Source organism: Rattus rattus, chromosome 7, assembly GCF_011064425.1.
Source record: "Rattus rattus isolate New Zealand chromosome 7, Rrattus_CSIRO_v1, whole genome shotgun sequence".
NCBI lineage: Eukaryota > Metazoa > Chordata > Mammalia > Rodentia > Muridae > Rattus > Rattus rattus.
In genome coordinates this window covers 21,557,247-21,579,078 of record NC_046160.1, presented here as the reverse complement: position 1 = coordinate 21,579,078, position 21,832 = coordinate 21,557,247, and the positions used below count along the sequence as shown (strand labels likewise).

The following is a 21,832-nucleotide window of genomic DNA, read 5'->3' as shown; positions in this document are numbered from 1 at the left end:
ATTTGTGAGAGAGACAGATTTCGTTGAAGAATTGTGTATGCCGATGTGATGGTGCACCCTTTTAATCACAGCCATCCAGAGGCAGAAGAGGCTAGCCTGCTCTACGATAGTTCTAGGATAGCCAGGGCTATCCACCTTCTCAGGCTTGTTTGCTTGTATGCATCTGCATGGTCAGAGGTCAGCTCTGTAGTCAGTTCTCCATTTTTATATAGATTCTAGTTGACCAAACTGAGGTTGCTGTCCTTGTATGATAAATGTCTTTACCTGTTGGCTGAGCTATCTAGCTAGTCCCGGATAATGGTTTTTGCATGTGTTGCTGTTTTTATTATCCTGGTTACTAAGGAGGCAGGACAAGAGTTCAGTTTTCATGAGCTAAACTGAAGACTGGCTATATAACTGACCGGAATTAACCAGCCATGCTTTTCTTTCAGCCTGTCAAGTTAGCTGTTGTTTGCAGAGATGGTCAAGTTCATCTGTTTGAACACGTATTAAATGGGTAAGTAAGAGGTCTTACACTTAGAATCGCTTGTTTCTATGCTCCTCTGGTTATAATCCCACCTCATGCTCTGTATTGCATTCCTTCTCGTCCTTTTAGATTGTTGTGAGAACAGTTTGGGGTGATAGGCCATGCTATTTCTTTGTGGTTAAGAGAGTGCCTCTCCATGGGTATATATAGTGAATGTTGGTGATAGTAATGAAAGTTTGGGAGGGACTTGCTTGCGGGCCAGTGTGATCTGGGACTCGTTTTATCTTCCAGGGTGGTTTATTTGCCTGTGTTTGTAGGTATGTCACTCAGTGAAGTGTCCCTGTTCTGTTTTCCTGATTCCAAGGAGTAGGAAGAACTAGGAAAGAAGGGTGCACTTACTGTAGAACATTCTGGAGGGCAAGGATCTTGCCTAGGATACGCAGTGCCAGGGCTTGGTCTCTGGCATACCAAGAAGGGTTAGAAATAAAAGCTCAGGAAGTTTGTGTCTCCTTACAGTTAGCTCTCTGTAAGAATAGCATTTCATGTGTAGTATTGAGGACTTGGCACGCAGGGTGTGCGGGGAATGCTTTCCAGTCGGTAGTTAGTGCTGCTGAAGACTGTCTCGGTTCTCTCTGGCTCAGGTGGGCCATCGAAGTCTGTTTGTCTGTTTGCTTGTTTGTCTGTTTTGTTCTAATTATTTTACAGATGTGGGTGTTTGCCTCCATGCATGTATGGGTGTCACTTGCATGTCTGGTGTACACTGGGGCCAGATGGTGTTGGATCCCTTGGAACTTTTGAGTTGCCATGTAGAGTCTGGGAATCAAACCTGAGTCCTAAAAGAGTAGCCAGTGCTCTTGCCTGCTAAGCCATCTCTCCCTCCCCCTTGGAAGAGTTTTAGGCAGGGGATTTGTGACCTAAGTAAGGTTCAAGAGAGTTATTCTGTCCAAGATGTTAAAAATAATTTAAACAGAGGCAAAGGACGAGTTAGAGTACCAGAAAGCAGTTGGAAAGGTGACTTAGAGCTGAGATGCTAAATACTGAGGGCTTTTGGGGAAGAAGTGGGGTGGTAAGGCTGGTGCATCGGGGGAAAGGGTGTGGTTGGGGTGCAGCGAAGGGCCTCATTCCAGAGTCAGAAGGCTCTGCAACCTGAGTATGTAAGCCAGCACAGGGCAGTGCCCAGAGAAGACTGGAGCGGTGTGATCAGTTCTTAGCTGGATATCAGAGGTGAGGCTTTGAGGGTAGCTGTGATAGGGTGCGAGTATGACGCCTGACATTCAGAACGGTGGAGCTCATTTGGCTTTGTCTTGGTGTCTGACAGTATGGGACAGAGGGGCAAAATAGTTTGAGGGCTAGTGTTGGTAGCATGTGAAGGTTTGAAAGAGACTTGTGAGTTTTTTGGCCACTTGTGCTGTGGAGATGAGGGCAGGGTTTTGTGTTGTGACTTGATTCTCTAATCTTACTTTCCCTTTACTCCTAGACACTGCAAAAAGCCCTTGACTTCAAATTGCACAATTCAGGTGGCAACACCTGGAAAGGGCAAGAACGCAACACCAAAGCCCATCCCTATTCTAGCCGCTGGCTTTTGCTTAGACAAAATGTCCTTACTGCTTGTGTATGGCAGTTGGTTTCAGCCTACCATCGAGCGACTGGTAAGTAGATGCTGCCTCAGATACAACAATGCAGATTTTCAAAGAGGTTATTTTGGTTCCTCATTGGAATACTTAGAGAAAATTAACATTCTCCTCTAATTAGAAAACTTTCAGGGGTTGGTTTTATTTTTCAGAATTTTTTTCATTTTTCTTTACCCAACAGATATTGAGTGCTACCTCTTCCTCTTGTTATTTTGTTCTAAGAAATCTGATGTTTCCTATATAACTAACTCTAAAATAGTCCTAGTTCTTACTTCTACTGCATACTGTTTTTGACCTAGGGGTCAGCGTGAGTGACTCAGGTTGAGTTCTGCTCTTAATACAGAAAATGCAATGCTTACTGGTGGCCCTTAGTGGCGTCCATTGTATTCTCTGAGTAGAAAGCTACTGGAAGTTCCCTGACATTTTTATACTACAGAATATTCTGTAAAGACTTGCAAGTTCTTAGTCTTGTCCAGTAAGTGCTTAAGTTTGATTTTATAATGTTTTAGTTAGTAAGGCTCCTAGGGAGCCAGCTAAGCTCTCTTGAGTGTATTACAGAACATTGTTTTCTTACAATGCTAAGAGTCAAACTCAGAGAGAGCCTCTTTCATGCTCAACCTCTGTACCTCTGACCCAGGCTCTTGTTAGTAACCCTGGCTGCCATGAGTGTGGAAGGGGCTCTACTGCTTCTGCCTCTTGGGTGTTGGGATTTCAGGTGTCTGTCAATCCAAGAAATACTGTGAACAATTGACTGTATATGTACATACAGTCTAATTAAACGAGGATAAGATGGTGCTGGAAACCCGCTGGCCGTGCGCTCCCCTCCAATAATAGCCTCTGTTGTCTCTTTGGATTTTACAGATACTAACTTTCCAGGCACGTGGTGTTTTAAAAGTGATCCTGACTAGCTCCCAAATGAGACAGAGACGATAAGATTTATTGGAAGTCCAGCTGTATTCTCTCTCCTGCTCAGCATTTGTGGACCAGCTTTTATTGATGGGGTTGGGGGTGGATTGGCATTTGAATAATACAAGAATAGTATTCACATAGTGTACAGTAACATTATACCCACATAGAACCTTCCTGGGACTTAAGTAATTTTCATGTGGCTCCTGTTCCCTCATTGAGCATCGTGCCTGGACATACAGATCCCTCTCAGAACAGCCTGTTAGTTTAGTAAGCAGTGCCGTCCTCAGCTTGCTTGTAGGACAGACTTGTTAGGGTAGGACTCAGTGGTTTGATCTGGATACCTTCTGTAAATGAGAGCTATAAGCTGATGTGCAGGTTCAAGTGGTCCATAAGCAGGGATGTGAGCACTGTACCAGGGCCTTCACGCCATGCCTCTGCTGAGCTGCCGTGTCCCAGTGCCGACTGGCCGACTGGCCGACTGGCCGACTGGCCGACTGGCCGACTGGCGGCGTGCTCTGTGAAAGCAGCGCCATGGTGACTGCTTGGTTTGACAGTCTTCTCTTTTCCTTCCAACTCCCTTTGAAAAACTGTGTCTAGGCTTTGAACTCCAAAGATACTCATATATGTTTGGAAAGAGACATTTCAAATTGCTGGGCTCCAACAGTAGAAACTGCTATAACCAAGGTGAGTACATCATAGGTTTTATGTTAAAAATAATAGATTGGTTAAATTGAGTTGAATATAGTGAGTGCTGCTGGATTTGATTGACTTCATTTATTTTTTTCTTCTGTCTTCTGAGTTAGTTTTGGTATTTGGTCTAGATTAAAACTCGTGATTCTTCAGGCTTAGTGTTGGGTTACAGGTGTGTGCACTACCGTTCCTGTCTCTTGTATTGTCTACTGCTCTCCTCTTTATGCCTCAGTCTTAGAAGTGTGGGACTGCATGTAGACATAGGCATTGCAAAGCTACCCCGCTGTGCTATTGGTGTGGTACATGATGGTCTGGACGGGGAACTATGTAGGATTGAATGTGATTAGCAGATTTCAGGATTGCTTATCCAAACTTGATAGATAGAGCACAGCTGTGGTTAGCAAAATGTTTCAGGGAAATATCAATCCACAATAGTGCTGGAGTTCCTTGCCACTTGGACTGTCATTGTGGCATTCTGCTTTGAGTGTGATTGCTGTAGACATGAAGATACCTTGTTGGTATGAAATAGGAAGGAAAGCCAACTCATGCTGTGATGATATCCACATGGTTTCGCGTCTGGCTGAGTTTCAGAGATGACACCTTTCTCTTGGCTGTCTGAGCATGGTTGGCAAAGATTTAATTCTGGAAGTTGTAAGATGTATAACTTGAACATTTTTAAAAAATCACACAGTATTTGGTAGGCTTTATTTTTTTTCTTGGTTTGTACTCTAAATGAGATCTTGTAAACTTTAAAACCAGGGGCTTTTAAGCAGTATTTTAAGTTTATTTGCCAATATTGAGTTAGCAAGTTTGCCTTGAACTTATGTTGTGGTGAGTACATTGCATTTGCACTGTCTGATGCAAAAGCCCTCGGGGGGGCTGCTTGCTTTTGTTAGTAGGAAGCACAAGAACTAAGTTACATCGTTCCCACCCTGGTACTGTTTGTGGCAGGTGAAAACACCGGTAATGAATTCCGAAGCAAAAGTCTTGGTGCCTGGGGTTCCTGGACATCATGCGCCAATCAAGCTGCTGCCTGCCCAGCCCAAGGAGGCGGAGAACAAGAGGAAACTGGGCAGTAAAGAGGTAGTGACCGCTTGCTCGGGTTGGAGGGTTGAGAGATTGTGGGGTGGGGTAGGCCGAGCCAGAGCTGGTTTTCAAGAGACCTGCAGAGTTTACTGCTGTTCTCCGGTCTCTTAACTGAAAGCAGATTTTATCATTCCTCATAGCTGGGCAGATAATTGAATAGATAGAAGTCAGGGTTTGCTGTGATGACTTTCATTGGGTTTCGCATATTGCTGAGTTCCCATGATGCCTCTTCTCTTGGCTGTCTGAGCAACCCTGGCTGGTTCTATGGCCGTTGCTCTTGTACAATGATGGTCATGGTTACTTACAGGGCTATATAAACTTTGGCGTTTTAAAAGTTGATTATTCTGTGTGTCTGTGTGTGTGTCTGTGTGTGTGTGTGTGTGTGTGTGTGTGTGTGTGTGTGTGTGTGTGTGTGTGTGTGTGTGTTCTGCCTGCCTGCCTTGTGTGTTGAGGTTGAGAACAACCTGGCATAATTTTTCTCTTCTTCCACCTCATGGGCTCTGGGAATTAAGTCAGGTTGGTGGGTTTGGTGGCTTCTTTGCCTTACTTGCCTGAGCCATCTTGCCAGCCCAACTCTGTTCGTGACAACCTTGAGTTGATGGAGTTGTGAGGGACAGCTGTGTTAGGGAATGCTTACATGGTGATAGCTCTTTGCTCATACCTTAGTAGTAAGATGCCAGGTCCCTTCCTTTTTTTAATCTCCCCCAGAGGACTTATGATCTATATATTCAGGGCATGTGCCTCTCTTGTCTTTTTTTTTTTTTTTTTTTTTTTTGAGGGTTTATTCTTTAATATACCTTAACTAGTTCAATGGCTGGGCACTTTCAAATCTCCTCAGCTAACACAGTCCTTTCCAAAAGTCTGGAGTTCATTCTTTTTTTTTTTTTTTTTTTTATTAACTTGAATATTTCTTATGTTCGAGTGTTATTCCTTTTCGGTTTCGGCAAACATCCCCTCCCCCCCCTTCCTTATGGGTGTTCCCCTCCCCACCCTCCCCCTATTGCGCCCTCCCCCCAACTGTCTAGTTCACTGGGGTTCAGTCTTAGCAGGACCCAGGGCTTCCCCTTCCACTGGTGCTCTTACTAGGATATTCATTGCTATTTTTTTTTTTTTTAAGTAAAATTCTTTAAAATTTTATTTGTATAAGTGTTTTGCCTACAAGTGCATCTGTGTGCTGTGTGCAGTGCCTGCAGAGGCCAGAGGAGGGCATCAGAATCATTGAAACTGGTGCTTTAATGATAGTTAGGAGTTGCCATGTGAGTGCTGGCGATCGAGCTGGGGTCCTTGGGAGAGCAGTTTAACTGCTGAGCTATCTCTTCAGTCCCCAATGTGGCTCTTAGGTAGTTGTTTTTTGTGAGACGGTGGGAACTTTTTTCACTTTTCTTGCACAGTCTCTCTGTGCAGGAGGTGTTTAGTCCTTGTCTGGCTAACTTAGCCACATTTGCATTCTATAGGCTACCATCGAGGAGCGCCTTGGTGCCATGGATCTAGATAGAAGAGGAAAGAAGGATGACCTTTTGCAGACAAACAGCTTTCCAGTCCTTCTGGCGCAGGGCTTAGAAAGCAATGACTTTGAAATGTTAAACGTAAGTATTTCTACAGACTTTCAGTGAATTGAGAAAATAGAAGCCATTGAACTGATACTCATAGAATGAGTAGTCATTATATAGCAACACGTGACTTAATTTTTTGTCAATTTAGTCAGAGGTTAGTTATGCTTGGTGGCAATACACAGTCACCAACCTACCATGGGGATATGCTAATTCTCTTAAACCTGGAATGCATTTTCTCATAGAAATGCTATTTTGAATTGTTGGGTTATTTAGGCTTTAGTTCACAAAAGCCTGTATAAAGTGCAGCTGAACCTTAACACTCAGCATTTTAGATCACAATTTATATTTCTTTCTGTAGGAAAATGCGTTCCTGAGTTTTTACTCTGGATTCCAGAAACTTATTTCCCCTGGCCGTGAGGGGCCAATGAGGTAGAACCTTGGTGATGGGTAGGAGTTTGGGGGGAGATTGAAGAGGGTGGGGGTTATGTTGTTTGTTGTTCAGCTCTAGAAACTTAAGGAAGCACTGATTACCTGTGTAAGCTGGCGACAGCGTGCGCGGAGCTGCTCTGCTGGGCGCTTAGACTCGCAGTTCACACAGCAGGCCCTAAGCACCGCCTGGTCAGATTAGTGTGACTTCATTCTTTCAACGCTTCCTTCATGACTTAGCAGAATTAGTGCAGTCAGTAGAGATGATTTTAAATTTGTGACCTGTGAATGCTATCTCTGATTTTCAAATTGATTTCAATGTGATTATCTAATTATTCTTTATAAAATGATTTGTATAAAGAGGAATCCAGCAAATCTAAAAACCTTAAATTACTTTCTAAGTAGTTTCTGATGTATTTTAGGTGATTTTTAGTTTAACATGTCTTGGAAACCTAGACAAATTTGATGAAAAATAGTCTGTATAAAACACTTGTTTGGCAGTGCCTTTGAATGTGGTGCAGATTGCCTGCGATCAATGGTTATGTGATTATGATCTGAAACCTTCCTCAGCGGATGAACCAGGTTGTAGAACTGTACAATAGACCATCAGAAACCCACCTGTCAGTCATAAGCTCCCACAAATGCTTGCCTGTCCATCATGTGTTCATGCTTCTGCAGGTGGGGTAAAGCTTAGCAATGGCCAAACGCTGTTCCATCCATAAATAGGCCTTTGGAATGCCTAGCAAGAGCTAGCAGCAATTAAGAAGTGTTTGGTTAAACATGTGAGTGCAGGTATGTCTATGGAAATCACAGGGTAAAGGAATAAATGATGGAGAGTCAGCAGCATCTGCCCTTGAAGACATGTTAGATGCTGGAGATACTCGTTAATCTCAGCAGCAGAGGTGAGGCGAAGATCAAGGCCAGTCTGGTGTGCATAGCCAAGGACAGTCGGCTACACAGAGAGAGCCTGTCTCAAAAAAAGACAATGGTAGATACTGTAGTACACATAGAAGAATGAGGCAGGAGGATTGTGCTTTTCAAGCTAGCCTGTTTGTAACATAGCAAGAGGCTATTCCAGCAAACCAGCTTAGAGTGTTAGAACATGAAACAGAACATCACTGTGGCACAGCGTGCTTCAAGCTGAAAATGTGTGCTTACATCACAGAGTTTTTACCCAATGTATAAAATAACAAGACGTCATTTAAAAAGCCAGGAGAGATATGAGCAGACAACAAAGTCAAATGGACAAAGGAATGTGTAGCAAGTGTTCGTTGTTAACGTTTACATTTGTTTGCTTGCTTCTTGTAAATGCCAGCGAGTGCCATAGAGGGCATGTGGAGGCTGAGGACAACTTTGGGAGTTGCTTCTGTCCTTCTATCATGTGGGTTCTAGGGGTCCTAGGGTTGAACTTCAGTTGTCAGACTGGGTAGTGAGATCGTTTGCCCTCTGAGCCATCTCACCAGCCCATGTGGAAAAAGGTTTGTTTTAATGACATTAATCATCACAGAAAGGCAAAACAAAATCAGTTGAGATTTTGACACCATATATCTGCTATATATTGTTTAAAATTTAAAAAGATGACATTGAATTGTCAAGATACTTTGCAGCTGAGAACCGTGCCTTGCTGTCACAGTGTGTAATGGAATGAGACTGCCTTAGAAAAAACTTTTGTTAAATGCGGGATGCAGCTTCTGTGCAAGTCACTGCTGTGCTCAGATCACCAGGAGGCCGATGAGCGTGTTCTTGCAGAGTCTGGTGCCTGAGTGCTCATCGCTGCGCAGACAGCTTTCTAGATCTAGCAATGCAAGGACTGTGTATGCTGCTTACAGACTGATGACGTGGATGAATAACTGGGTGTATGTTCAGTGTCATTGTTACAGTTTCCCATCAGCACGTTATGCTTAGTAGAGTAGGTTTTTCTTGTTTGTTTTTATTGCTGATGTGCAAACTCAGGGCTCTGTGCTGGTGAGGCGCTCATTGGGTTCCGTCTTTGGTTGCTTTGTTATTGTTGTTGAGTTGGTGCAGAACTGGGCAGTGTCCAGACCTGACCACTGGCATTTGTGTGCAGTTTTTCCTTCTTTGCTTTACCTTTTTATTTCTTTTTCAAGCAGTGCTGAAATCAAGCCCATGGCCTTATATATGCAGGGCAAGTGGTCTACCTTACAACTTTAAAACAATTCTAAGACGCTATGTTGGTGACTTGGCCAGTCAGTCTGGCCAAGTATGTGATCTTCCTACCTTAGCTAGCCTCCAGGGAGCTGGGGTAGCAGTGCCTGCCACTGAGTTAACCTCATAGTTAGCTTAGTCAAGAACTATTAGATCAGGACATTCTCTGCCTCAGTTTCCCAATGACTGTATAATAAATATTCCACATATATATATATATATATATATATATATATATATATATATATATATATTAGCCTATGAAATTATGTGATGTTTAAAGATAGTATTTGGTAGAGTCGTGTTGGTGTAAAAGTCATTTTTACAAGCAAGTAAATTCTGATGGGGATTCTGAAAAGATTCTAAGGAACAGGAAGAAATAGCTGGAAGCTGACTTACTGTGTCTGCCTTTGGTGCCCTGTGTTCCTTAGATATAAAGCCTTTGGGAAGGAAGGTCGCAATGAGTGGGCTCTTTTCTCACTCTCACCTTTCCTGTTTCTCTGACATAAAACACCGATCTCCTTTTTCTACAACCTAGAGTTGAATCTGGCCTTCTCCCAGAGATAAAGCCTTAAAGGGCTTTGTTGAAGCATCTGTTAATGTAATCATTCGATTGGTTTACACTTTTATCAAATGACAGCAGTTTAAAAGAGCTCTCTTTGAAACAGAAGCTTCCTTAGCTCACTCTGTGGACAGCTCTAATATAGTGAAATGGAAGTTGGAGAGCATCCCTAGAGTGGCACGTGCTGGTTTCTAAGTGTCTGGAGAGGCCGATGTTCTGAGTGTCATCTGCAGGCAGCTTTACCTGACTTCTCGTTTGATTTGCCCAGTTCAGTCCGTGCTCTATCCCTTGTCTCTCCAGTCCATACATAAGCGTTTTCAGGTACAGTATCCTTATTGGAAGTGTGCTTGTCCTAATTGTTAGTTATTTTTTCACAGAAAGTGCTTCAAACTAGGAATGTAAACCTGATAAAGAAGACTGTGTTGAGGATGCCCTTGCATGCTGTCATCCCACTGCTGCAGGAGGTAACTGCTGCTGTTTAAAGTGAGCCCGGGGATGCTGTGCAGACTGTGCTGGTGTGGGGGTTGTAACTAAGTAGCCCACCATGGAACCCCACTTTCTTTGTTTTCTTTCTCCATTTATACCTGTGAAGTACTCTGTGTGTTTTTTTCCCTCTGTTTGGATGTGAATTGGAGAGAATATTAAGATTACCTAAGAGGACCAGCCTCTGACACCAGAGTAACTTGCATGACTCCTGCAAGAGCTAGTTCTGCCTTTTCTTCAGTAACTGTTAACTGTGTTAACAAAGGTGGGGAGTCGTTAGGCTAAGAGAGGGAGGGAGTGGCACAGTGCAGAAACCCAGACACTAAGCAGCAGGGGCACCAAGTGTTGAGATGGAAACTGGGGACCGGCATTCATTCTGGGTGTCAGGGACAGTAGATTCCTCAGGCCATCAGTGTGCTGAATTCAGTTTAAGTGTTCATTTACTAGTTATAGTAGGGAAAACTCAATTTCCTTTAAAAGTTTATTTTGGAATATACTTTTATTTTCTAAAAGTATAGTTCTATTGAAATAGTAGAAGACAAGGTGTCAGTTCTTAAATGTTAGACAGAAGGACGAATGCTCTGTGACAGGAGCTGTGCTTGAGAAGTTATGTCTGTGACATGATGAAGTGCTGTGAGAGTTGTTAGCAGTGTATGCTATTTTTACACCATTGGCAGGAAAATTTAAAAACTGTAGAGACGTCAACTCATGTATTGGGTTATTGTCTGTTCCAAATTAAAATCTGCTTTCCCTGCATTTTTCCATACTTTTTATGTATTTTTAAAATGGACATACTGTTTATAAACCATGAAGTTATTAACTCTTTCCTAATATACGATGCAGTTGTTAAAACGAATAACATATATTCATACATTGTCTCAGTGTCATTCCAAAAAGCATCTTGTACCCATTAGTGGTGGCTGTGTGCCCACCCCATGCCTTCCTGTTATAGCAGTCACAGTCTATATTTAGTTGCTGTGCGTTTGTCTGTTGAACTTTCATTCAAACCTTAACCTATATTTCTGTCATGTAATTACTCTTACGAAAATGAATTCAAATTTGTTGTGCTGAGTAAAAATAGCTTGCCAGGTGGGATAGCTTGTACACAGCCATCATTGCATTTGGGGAACTGGTGGAGAAAGCTTGTCTTCGCAGTGCTGATGTTAACTGTATTTCTCTCCTTTAGCTTACGAAGAGGCTGCAGGGACATCCCAATAGGTAAGCTGTTTCAGTGACCTGAGTTTCTTGTTTGACACGAGACTTACTATGTAACTTATTGGCCTAGAACGCGGGTGTGCGCTGCTGCTCTGAGCTAAACGACTGTTCTGTAGAGGAATTAAGAGCAGCAGCATTCATCCGGCGCACACTTCAAGCCCAGCACTCTGGAGGCACAGGCAGTGGATCTCTGAGTTCAAGGCCAGCCTGGTCTTTGTAGGTGGGCTCAAATGTGGTTATAAAATGGAAAATCATTTGAGTATATTTGGATGGTTGTTATTGTCCTTGAATAAATTAATTATATGAGGTAGAGCCTGGTCTTCAGTTTTGAAATATTAATTGGGTTTGCAGGGGGTGGGGCTGTCCTGCTTGTTGCTAGAACCTGCAAAAGCTAATATATTACAGACATTTTTTATTAGATTCACCTGTGACAGAACAGAGAGGGCCGGGGACATAGAGTGTTTGGCGGTCGCCTTCCTTCACAGATCTCCTGACCTAGTTTGTTGTTTGTTTTGCATCCGTGAGCTTGCCCTTTACTTGCATTTCTCTTCTTTGCTAGTGCTGTTTTAATGGTCCAGTGGCTGAAGTGTGTGCTGACGATTCATGCGTCATACCTGTCCACGGTAAGTCTTTTCTGAGGGCGAGTAACCGATTAGGCTTTGGTAAGGGTTAGAGACTTTGGTTTATCCATCATCATCATCATCGGTCTGTAGTCCTCTCTGTCTTAGGATTTGCTCTGTAGACCAGGCTGCCCTGGGACATAAGGAGCTCTGCCTGCCCCTGCCTCCAGAGTGCTGCGATTACAGGCGTGCACCATCACCTCCTGGTAGGCAAGCCTTTATCTCAGCACTTGGGAGGCAAAGGTGGCCTTCTGTGAGTTTAAGGCCAGTTTGGTCTACATAGTGAGTTTCATAATGACCAAGGCTATGTTACACAGAGAAACCCTGTAATAAAACACCAAAGTAGATAAATAAATCAAATAAATGAAAAAGAGCTTAATGCCAGGAAAATCGTTTTTTTCTGTTACACTGTGATTGGACTCTGCACACATTGGTATATTTGCATATGTTTGCTATGTTTTGAGTTTTTAATTTTAAAGAAATTATGTTTTATGTGTATCTCTGAGTTGGGGGTTGCCCATAGTGTGAAGTGTGGACGTCAGAGGACAATGTAACTCTGTACCATGTGGGTTTTGGTGATCAAATTCAGGTCATCAACAACTTTACTGTGCTGTTTCACCGGCCTGCATTAAAATTTTCCATTATTTTATTTTATTTCATTTATTTTATTTTATGTGTCTGAGTACTTTGACTGCATATATACATTTATGCCAGATGCCTGTGGAAGAGGGCATTGCGTATCCTGGATCTGGAGTTACCAGTGACTGAGCCACCGGGTGTGTTTTGGGACCCCAACCTCAGTCCTCTAACTGCCAAGTCCTCTCTGCAGCCCCATCCCATGGGTTTTGTTTTGTGTTGGGGCAGGGTTTCACTCTGTAGCCTGGGGCAGGCCTGGAACTCTCTGTATGGCCATCTGTTTGTACTCCCGCTGTGTCTGCTGCAGCCCAAGTGCTGCTGTTAGAAGCATGAGCCATCACACACGGCTGTCAGGTTGTACCCTACAAACAGAATTATAATTTTATTTGCTTAGCAGTTTATGGTACATTTTCCTGAAAAGTTTTAGCATTTGGCTTAAGGAAAATGTTCCGTAATTAAGTTATAGGTCCCCTCTCCTTATGTGTATATATATCATATGTGTGGGACTACACACGTGCACATGTTAGATTTGTGTGGAGACCCCAGGTTGGTGTCACGAATCTTCCTTTATCACTCTTCTGCCTTACTTGAGGGAAGGTCTCATTCACACCAAGGCTTGCCAGCCCATTCTAGAAGGCTGGTGTTGGGGCGGGTGGCCACTCCTGCCTGACAGTGGCACGGGTTCTGGGGTCTGCTGGTGCAGCTCCAGCCTCCGAGCCATAGCTGCAGCTCAGCCTGGCACTGTGGCCTGCTCTTCCTCATCTTAGCTCCTCTCCTCAGTGCTTCTAAATGGGCACACATTCTGTTGTACATCCCGGGTGAACACCGACAGGATGCTGGAGAAGGGGGGAGACAAGCAATAATTGTTTTGTGTTCCGAGTTGGGAATGAGGCCAGGAAAGTCTAACTTAAGAGCAGAGTATAGGATCCTCCCCCATCTACAGGGACAGTAAAAGGTTTCCTGCTGAATTAATTCTTCGGTGTGATGGGTGAATTTACTAATAGGAGCGATCTGTACAATGTTGTAGGTGAGGTTCACCTTGTCCTTCATTGCTCTGTCCTGACAGTGGGGAGGAGCTCCTGGTGCCTCAGAGCCTATGGCAAGTGTAGGTGATGTGCTGGATACTGGGCAAGATCAGAGGAAAGACCTCTCAGCTAAGAGATGTGCAGTGGTTATCAACCTTCTGTTGAAAGTTTGTTGTTGGAAAGGCTGTGTCCAAACCCTCGCTGTTGCTAGAACTTCTGACACCTCCTTATATAGGGCTGGCTCCTGGGCCAGGCTGAGCGTGGTGTGTCCTCCTGAGAATGTGATGATACCAAGTGGTCACTCGTCTGTTTTGTTGTAGCTGCCTGACCTGGTGCACCAGTTGGGAACACTCTACCAGCTAATGGAAAGCAGAGTCAAAACCTTCCAGAAGCTCTCTCACCTGCATGGGAAGCTCATTCTTCTCGTCACGCAAGTGAGCAGATCAGATGATCTTGGGCTCAGAGCTGGGTGTGAGAGTGGAGAGGGCAGTGCAGAGTTACCCAAGCAGTAAGAGACTGAGTTCAGTAAGAAGTTGGCAAGTCAGAGCCCCGGCTTTAACCTGTGACTTCCTGAGTGGCAGCAGAGAAGCCTGACTGTCCATGCCTGCTGCTTGCACAGCAGCACAGGCAAGCACTCACCGACTACATGTCCACTCTCTCCCCAGTGTGCTGGGCTCACTTGTTACTGTGCGCAGTGAGTCACAGGGGCTCAGGGGCTCGCTCACAGTCTGGTGCAGTGAGACTCTAACCCCGCTGCACACGCACAGCTTCTGGACACTAGAGCCATTTCCCCTTTTGTATTTGTCTTAGGTTTGTTCCAAGTTGGTTTGGGTCCTTCATTCATTTGGAGGAGGGCAGTGGGAGAGGGTGGACTGGATGCTGAGTGTGTTGTTGTCTCTATGTGGAATAAGGTTATAATTGCTTTATAATTCTTCTTTCAGGTAACAGCATCAGAAAAGACGAAAAAAATGCCCTCCCCTGGACTTAAGGCAAAATTGGTGTATGAAGAAGGTAAGGGGGAGTAGGGGCTGGCGGCCAGCGGTCTTTGTTTTCTCTCAGTCATGTGATTCCCTTACCTTTGTAGAAACGCCCATGGACTCTCTTCTTTTTAAATTAATGTTTTAGGTTAGCGTTTGGAATGATGGGTTTTGTCATGGAATTTTTAAACATGTGTCCTCATGTAGTTTTCACCTGTTCCGCCCACCTCGCTGCTTTTCCCCACATCACCTCCCCTCAAGCTAGGTAGTCCTCTCCTGCTTTGTTACCACTCCTTGAAGAAAGACACCAACCCAACCCCCAACACATACACCACACACACCACACACACCGGTTCTTAGGAACGTCTTACTATTTTGCATTTATAAGTTGGCATATGTACACACGTGCATCCTTTTAAACCTAGTTTCTGCATGTAAGTGAGAATGTGAAATCTCGCCACATCTCTTGAAAATAGACAGCCTTCTGACAAAACCCAAGGGAAGCAAGCAACTGACATGTGGTCTGTGACGGGTGCTAGTCAGAGAGGCAGAAGAAGAACTTGAATGTAGGAGACTATGGTGTTGGTGAACAAGAAAGACGATGACCAAAACCGACTTAAAAGCCAGTTGTTCCAAAATGTACCAAGAAATCTGCTAATACCATGATCAGTTGAACATTCCCCTGGAGAACACTGAGCGTAGAGATGAGTTTGAAAGTACACATCTTCAATAACAAAGCACCCACGGGGTTACAAGGAATTTCCTCATCTTAAGTGGGGAAGCCAGTAACCAGTTAGCAATGTACTTTTTATTTCTTCCCAATGTCAAAGCACTCTAAGACCTTGGACTTCACATACATTATCCTTTGGCACAACAGAACCCGCAGTCGGCTGTTGTTAGTAGGTGCTGTGCACATCAGCAGGTGTCTTGAGCACCAAGACCAGCAGCGAACAGTCAGTGTTACTATACCCAGGGACTGTTCAGAAAAACCTCGTTATAGCAGCAGTCAAAACCAGGAATGCTGGAAACTGTGAAGTAGTTTGTGAAGTAGATGTGAAGTAGAGTGTTTATAGAGAACAGTAATATAATAATAATAATAGTAATAGTAGTAGTAGTAGTAATAATAATAATAATAATAATAATAATAATAATAATAATAATAATAATAATAATTACCTCTATAAACTTAAGGCTATCCCAGTAATTTTCCCTGTATTTTAACGTTGTTAGTAACTTCCAAATTACTTTGTTTAATAATTTTGCTTGCTTGAGTGAGTCAAGAAAATCACAGGGATTGTGATGTAGAGGAGCAGGGCTGGAAGGCTTCTCTTGCACATCCCGACTGAGCCCTGATGTCTAGAACTGTGCCAGGCTGTTGGTAGGCGGCATCCATGGCAGGCTCAGTGTCAGGGCTGACTGCCTGTCAGGAAATGCTGCAAACACTGACTATGAAGTGCAGAAGACTGCTGTGTCACACTGGTCATTCTGCTTTTCATGCCTTAAAGCCTACTAAGTGTAAAAGTGTAGTGACTTTAGAGAAGTGCAGACTACAGCATGAGTGAGGTAGTACTTCATGCAGTGACACATTTTAAATGTCAGGGTTGAGATTCGATGTTGGCAAGAGTCGGGGTGTGGGAGCTCATCGGGGCAAGGGTATGGATTTATGTGTTTTGTATAGGGCAGCTTTGTAAGGCGTCGGGATTGAAGGTTGCTGTATTCACTTTCATTTGGATGCTTCTAAGAGTCTGACTGAGTGCTGCATCATGGCCAGCAGAGCCTAGGCTTGAGGGACCTCTGATGGGTCTATATGGTCTGATGTCTTCTGGGCTCTTACTGCTTGGAGCTAGATTTTCTTAAGAAAATTTATATGGAGCACCAAATCTTCAAAAGTTGGAGGAAGCAGACACTTTTCTCCCCCACCCCCACCCTCTGGAAAAAATTTTTCATTAAAATAGATAGCAGGTAGACAGCATTATTTGTAATCCAATTAAAAATTGGATTTTAATTTTTAATGAGATAAGTATCTCATTATGAGACTTAGCTCATAAATAAAACCATTGGGGACCTCACGTTTGAAAATGAGTATGTTATGACTGGAGAAAAACAACTTTAAAGCACTTCTGAAAGAAGAGTTATGTAGGTTTGACCATCACGGTCTTATTTATGGAATACTGTGGTGACTACAAACAACGGTTCTTCATTAGCGGGGTCCCCTCAGCACACAGCAGCATGTAATCCGACCTACACAGCTTACGGCTGCAGTGTTCCTCACCACTGTATAGCAGCATGCATGACAGACAGTGTATGTCACATGGTGGCTCTGTAGGGGAATGGGCTCAGATACGGCACACAGTGGCTTACAAAACTTATTTTATTTTGAATAAATAAGTGTGGCCAGGATATTTAAGTTAAAGGGTAGGAATACAGTTTTTAGGTATTAACTGCCTTACCAAAAAAAAAGAAAAACAGGGTTTTCTTTTATATCCCTGGCTTGAACTCAGAGATCTGCCTGCCACTGTCTCCCGAGTCCTGGGGTTAGAGGCATGTACCACCACGCCTAGATTAGTTTATGTGTTTGAACATTTCACCTCATGTATGTGTGCCTAAACTGTTGTGTTGGTACTGGCAACACAGCCTTAACTTTATCCAGTGTCAGCTTCCTTTTTTTTTCCCCTTTTTTTCTCTTTTTTTAAAAACCCAATTATGTATAAAATGTTTTTTGCTTATTCAAACCAGCCTTGACCTGGCATTAAATCTGGTTTGTAAAAGTCTTTCATATCTTAATGTTGGAGTGGAAATTTACTGAAGAGACACCATTTGATTCCATGATTCCATAGAATGCTCCTGTGTGTGATTGTGGATTTGTGTTTTGTATTTGTTTGTTTTTTAAGATTTATTTATTTCCTTTATGTATATAAATGTTCTTTCTGCATGTGTACCTGCATGCCAGAAAAGGGCATTAGGTCACATTACAGATGGTCGTGTGCCACCATATGGTTTCTGGGAATTGAACTCAGGACCTCTTGAAGAGTGGCTCTTTAACCTTTGAAGTACTTTAGTTTGTCCTGTAAATGCTGAAATTGTTTTGAACTGGATGAGGGAGGCTGAGTCGGGTTTCCAGTCCCTTTTCATGTAATGTCCACCCCTGCAGGTGGTTTTGTCCTGCCTTCCTCAAGAGCCCATTCAGTTTGCTCTTCCTGCATTTTCCAGGTGCTTAGGTAACAGTGTAGCTCTGTTACTTTGCACCCGTGAGCATTTCATTTCTCAAACTGTACAATTAACAGCAGGCTGTTTTCCTGTAACTAGTGCTTTATTGTTACGGGTCACAGACCATGCAGAAGCATTTGTTTTAGATAGATGCATAGCCCACCATTTCTTGTGTAGAATATTTACACACCCTCTGCCTATTTGTGGTCTAAAAATGATTGACTAATTTTTTTTTTCAGAGCTGGGGACCGAACCCAGGGCCTTGCGCATGCTAGGCAAGCGCTCTACCACTGAGCTAAATCCCCAACCCATGATTGACTATTTTAAGATAAGATTTTATAGGCTGTTGATACTTGAAATAATGTTTCTAATCTTAGGGCTAGAGGTGGCTCAGGGGTAAAGAGCATGCTCCGTTCCCAGCATCCACATCAGATACTTAAAGCTGCCTGTAACTTCACCTCCCTGGTGCCCCGTGTTCCTGCTGGCCCTGCTCTTACATGTGTCTACACAAACGCACGCACATTTTATTTTATTTTAAAATAAAAATGAGTGTTAACAGTAGGAGTAATAAGCCAGGTGGTGGTGCACACCTTCATCCCAGCAGGAGGGAGGGAAGGAGGCAGGCAAAGGCAGGCGGATACATTTGAGTTTGAGGTCAGCCTGGTCAACAGAGTGAGTTTTAGGACAGGCAGGGCTACACAGTGAAACCCAGTCTCGGAAACACAAGGGACTTGGGGGTCACAGTAAAGTTAGAAGCTGAATTTAGAAGGAGTATGCCCTATACCTGCAATCTCAGTTTAGGCGACTGAAGCAGGGAGACTGCAAGCTCCAGGCCTGTCCGGGCCACACAAGCTCCTGCTTCAACCATGTGAACCGCAGAGCGCTCGTTGACTGTGCATTTGGTGCTCGGTAGCTCGTGTAAGCATTGCTGTCTTTAGCACTGTTCTGCTATTCTCTTTCAGAGTCTTCTGAAGAGGAGTCTGACGATGAAATTCCAGAGAAGGATTCTGATGTGAGTGGTGTTTTCTGGTCTGTCTGGTTTTTGTCCTCACTGTCGGGAAGCTTCATAAACTCCTTTCTTTGCTATTTCCACCAGGATAATTGGGATGAGGATGAAGAGAAAGACAGTGAGAATGATGAGGCTGTCGATGAAGACAATGAGGAAGATGAGGACAGAGAAGTGTCAAGTGAGAAAGAATTGAATGGAGATTCGGATTTAGATCCTGAAAATGAGAGTGAAGAAGAGTGAAGACAGACACAGCCAGTTACACAAGAATCCTGGCTCGCCTTGCCCAGTGCTGTCTATCGCGTCCTCCCAGGGAGGCTTGCCCAGTGCCAGCAGACAAGAGGCCACCATATGCTTCCACATTCACTGAGGCGATTCCCACACCTCCTTCCTGTCCTGAGTGCCCAGACTGTAACTGTGTAAATAAGAGTGTTTCATTCAAATGTTAATAAACTTTACACAGTAAATAGACACACTTTCTGCAATGTACTGACATGAGTGTCCAATATATGGTATATTTTTATAATATAATACTCTAGTGTGCTTGGTTCTATCGGAAACTGACTTGGGGGATACAGACATGCCATAGGGGGCAGGAACGGACGCTTGTGAAGGAGTCAGGTCTCGTCTCAGGTTAGTATCTTTCATTCGGTCCAAATGCCAAGCAGCATTAACGAATTGTTTTTAATCCGGCACGTCTCGTTTGATACATTTTCATAAAAGATGAAGGGGTAACTAAAAGTTCAAGTGAAAATGGTGATTTACAGAAATAAAGTCACGGTCTCCCTAGCTTAGCACTCACTGTGATCTGATCCAGATCCGTTTGGGTGGTTGGAGGGCTTCCCCAAATAACCACTTATTTTTTAAAGTGTCATGTCAGATATTTTTTAAAACAAAACAAAATAATGGTAATTAAAGAAGCAAAGCTTCAGCCATCCTAAGGCTCTTGTCTGCAGACTGTAAAGGCTCATCCGTACACAGATGAGACCTGCTCATCATGCCATTTGTAACTCTCTGTCCTAGCTGCTTTTGAAGGTTTTCATTTTTATTTAAATGACTAATGGATCAGAGAACAATTGTTTATTTTTTTTCTCTTTGGTTTTAGATAATAATAACCTTGCTGGAATTTTTTTCCAAAGAAACTATTTTTATAATTCAGTAATTTAACATTTTGGTTCCTTTTCATTACCCACTCTTAGCAGGGCTAGGGTATCTGTTTATCTTTCAAAATGATAAATCTCACTCAAGATTTTTTATGTATGTATAAATAAGTATTTTGGTGTGCTACACAGCTTTTTCAAATTACCAGTAATTTGTCTTGTTTCTAAAGAGTGGGCCAGTACTAACTCGTTCAGTCAGGGGTGCAGATGGAGAGCTGTCGTCTGCAGAAGGACTGAGCAGATGTGAGGCTTTCCCACCTGTGACTGTAAGAAAAGTGCTCTCTGGGAGGACTTCCATCAGGGACAGAGCAGGCTGCACAGCCGACGCGGGAAGGGCATCCTGGGCAAGCTGCTGGTGCGATTGATGTACAGTTGTTCTTTGTCTATAAATGGAGCTGTTTATGGCAATTTAATACCATTCTCTTTGTAAAGTGAATAAATGCTCATCTTTACCCAGCGCGTGTCTCGTGGTGTGTGTAGAGAATGTACAGCCATGTGTTTGGGCTTAGGGATCACGGTGTGAAGGGTTTTAAGGTGGTTTCACGCACGCCTAGACTTCACAGGTAAATACTTTTAAGGTTTGCTGTGTAATCACGTTTGCAACAGTAAAGCAATAGGCATGTTTTACTCTCTCGCCAGTGACATCTGGTAATTTTTTTAGTCTCATCTGGTTGGGTTGCAACTCGGTATTCCAAGGTTCTAGGCAAACAGGAGGCAGTTATGTCTAATTTAGGGATAAGGAGACAAGGGAAGTTTTTGTTTTTTGTTTTCGGTTTAGAAGAATCTACTAAGACCTACACTACTTATTTTCGTGATAGGAATATTTCACTAGACAATTGGTAGTCGTGTCCTACCAGTTGAGAATGAAATTTGGTTGTGTGGTGCCTTCGGTCTTCCTACTTTTTTGTTGAAAACTTTGAAGCCTGCAACCATTGTCCATGATCACATGTCCTACTTGGTCTCAGCTTGTGTTATTTTTGGTAGTAGGGGGGTTCACATAAATTGTGTTGTACAGTACTGGGGTTGTGTGATGGTTGCCTTGGGTATAGACAACTACAGAGTATGGAATGTTTTTATGTGAGTAGATGTCAAAACTTCTGGTTGTGAGAGTTTGAATCCTTAATGTGGAAGGTTTGGAATTAAATTGATGGGTGAGTTGTGATCCCTGTGAAGGCCAATTCCCAGCATGCCTTGCTACATCGCTCACTTGACTCATCGTCCACTCTACTGGTTCTAGGTGCACGGTGTATTTATATCAATGAACAATGGCAAACTCTAGCCCATTCGCTTGTCATGGTTTGGATAAATAGATCTAAAGACTGAGGCCTTAAAGGCTAAGATATGCTGTGGCTCCCATCCCCTGCAGCCCCAACCGCTTGCCCATTCTTAGTGTGGCTGAGGCTCCTGTGTGTGGACTCACCCTGAGCACTTTGTCTTTAACTTTCTTGGTTGAGGAGGTATTTTGCCACAGATAAGTTATCTCAGTATTTATTACAATATTGAGCCCATGGCTTGTCGGGGAGGTAGGGATGAATGTGTAGAAAATTTGTACATAAGTGTTGAATTAAAAAAAACTTAAGGAGGAAGGGAGTCTGGTAGGAAGGTGTAGGTTACATAAAACATAATCTGGTTACTGAAAGATCTGAACATTGGAGGAGGTGGGTCAAGTGCACTCATTCTCTGGGAGAACATTAGCAAAGGCCTAAGGGCAGGTAACGCTGGAAGGTCAGCAAGCTGAGTGAGGCTAGGCCAGGAAGGTGAGCACTGGCTCTGTGGTTTATGCTCAGAAATGGGAGGGAAAGGCTGTTGCTTTTGAACAGAATTCAGTTTTTGCAGTTGAGAATCCAGTTACCCAGGACAGGATGCCTAATGTGAAAACACTGGTGACTTGGACCAAGGTGGTGGTCAGGAGGTTGGAGGGGACTGTTGGGCTGTTTTGAAGTTAACCTCATATTTGTTGGGAATGTGTGACAGGCATCAGGTCCACTGCCACAGTTCAGAAAGACTGTCTTGG

At 43.4% G+C, this 21,832-nt stretch overlaps 1 protein-coding gene and 2 non-coding genes across 3 annotated transcripts in view; all 3 read left to right on the top strand.

The window, feature by feature from the left end:
- Wdr43 (WD repeat domain 43) overlaps positions 1–20,275 on the top strand; it is a 38,907-nt gene extending 18,632 nt beyond the window's left edge. Inside the window, exons 7-18 of the mRNA XM_032908956.1 lie at positions 432–496; positions 1,944–2,115; positions 3,604–3,690; positions 4,648–4,779; positions 6,237–6,368; positions 9,867–9,953; positions 11,159–11,190; positions 11,747–11,810; positions 13,789–13,902; positions 14,410–14,479; positions 18,615–18,664; positions 18,749–20,275. Coding sequence (XP_032764847.1) covers positions 432–496; positions 1,944–2,115; positions 3,604–3,690; positions 4,648–4,779; positions 6,237–6,368; positions 9,867–9,953; positions 11,159–11,190; positions 11,747–11,810; positions 13,789–13,902; positions 14,410–14,479; positions 18,615–18,664; positions 18,749–18,901 — 1,158 coding nt within the window. The 3' untranslated portion in view covers positions 18,902–20,275. The remainder of the gene's footprint in view (positions 1–431; positions 497–1,943; positions 2,116–3,603; positions 3,691–4,647; positions 4,780–6,236; positions 6,369–9,866; positions 9,954–11,158; positions 11,191–11,746; positions 11,811–13,788; positions 13,903–14,409; positions 14,480–18,614; positions 18,665–18,748) is intronic.
- Positions 4,242–4,319, top strand: LOC116906413. Its single transcript, XR_004388675.1, has one exon. It is a non-coding gene; the product is annotated as a small nucleolar RNA SNORD53/SNORD92 (small nucleolar RNA).
- On the top strand, positions 4,957–5,032 carry LOC116906415. Its single transcript, XR_004388677.1, has one exon. It is a non-coding gene; the product is annotated as a small nucleolar RNA SNORD53/SNORD92 (small nucleolar RNA).
- Positions 20,276–21,832: the final 1,557 nt, after the last annotated feature.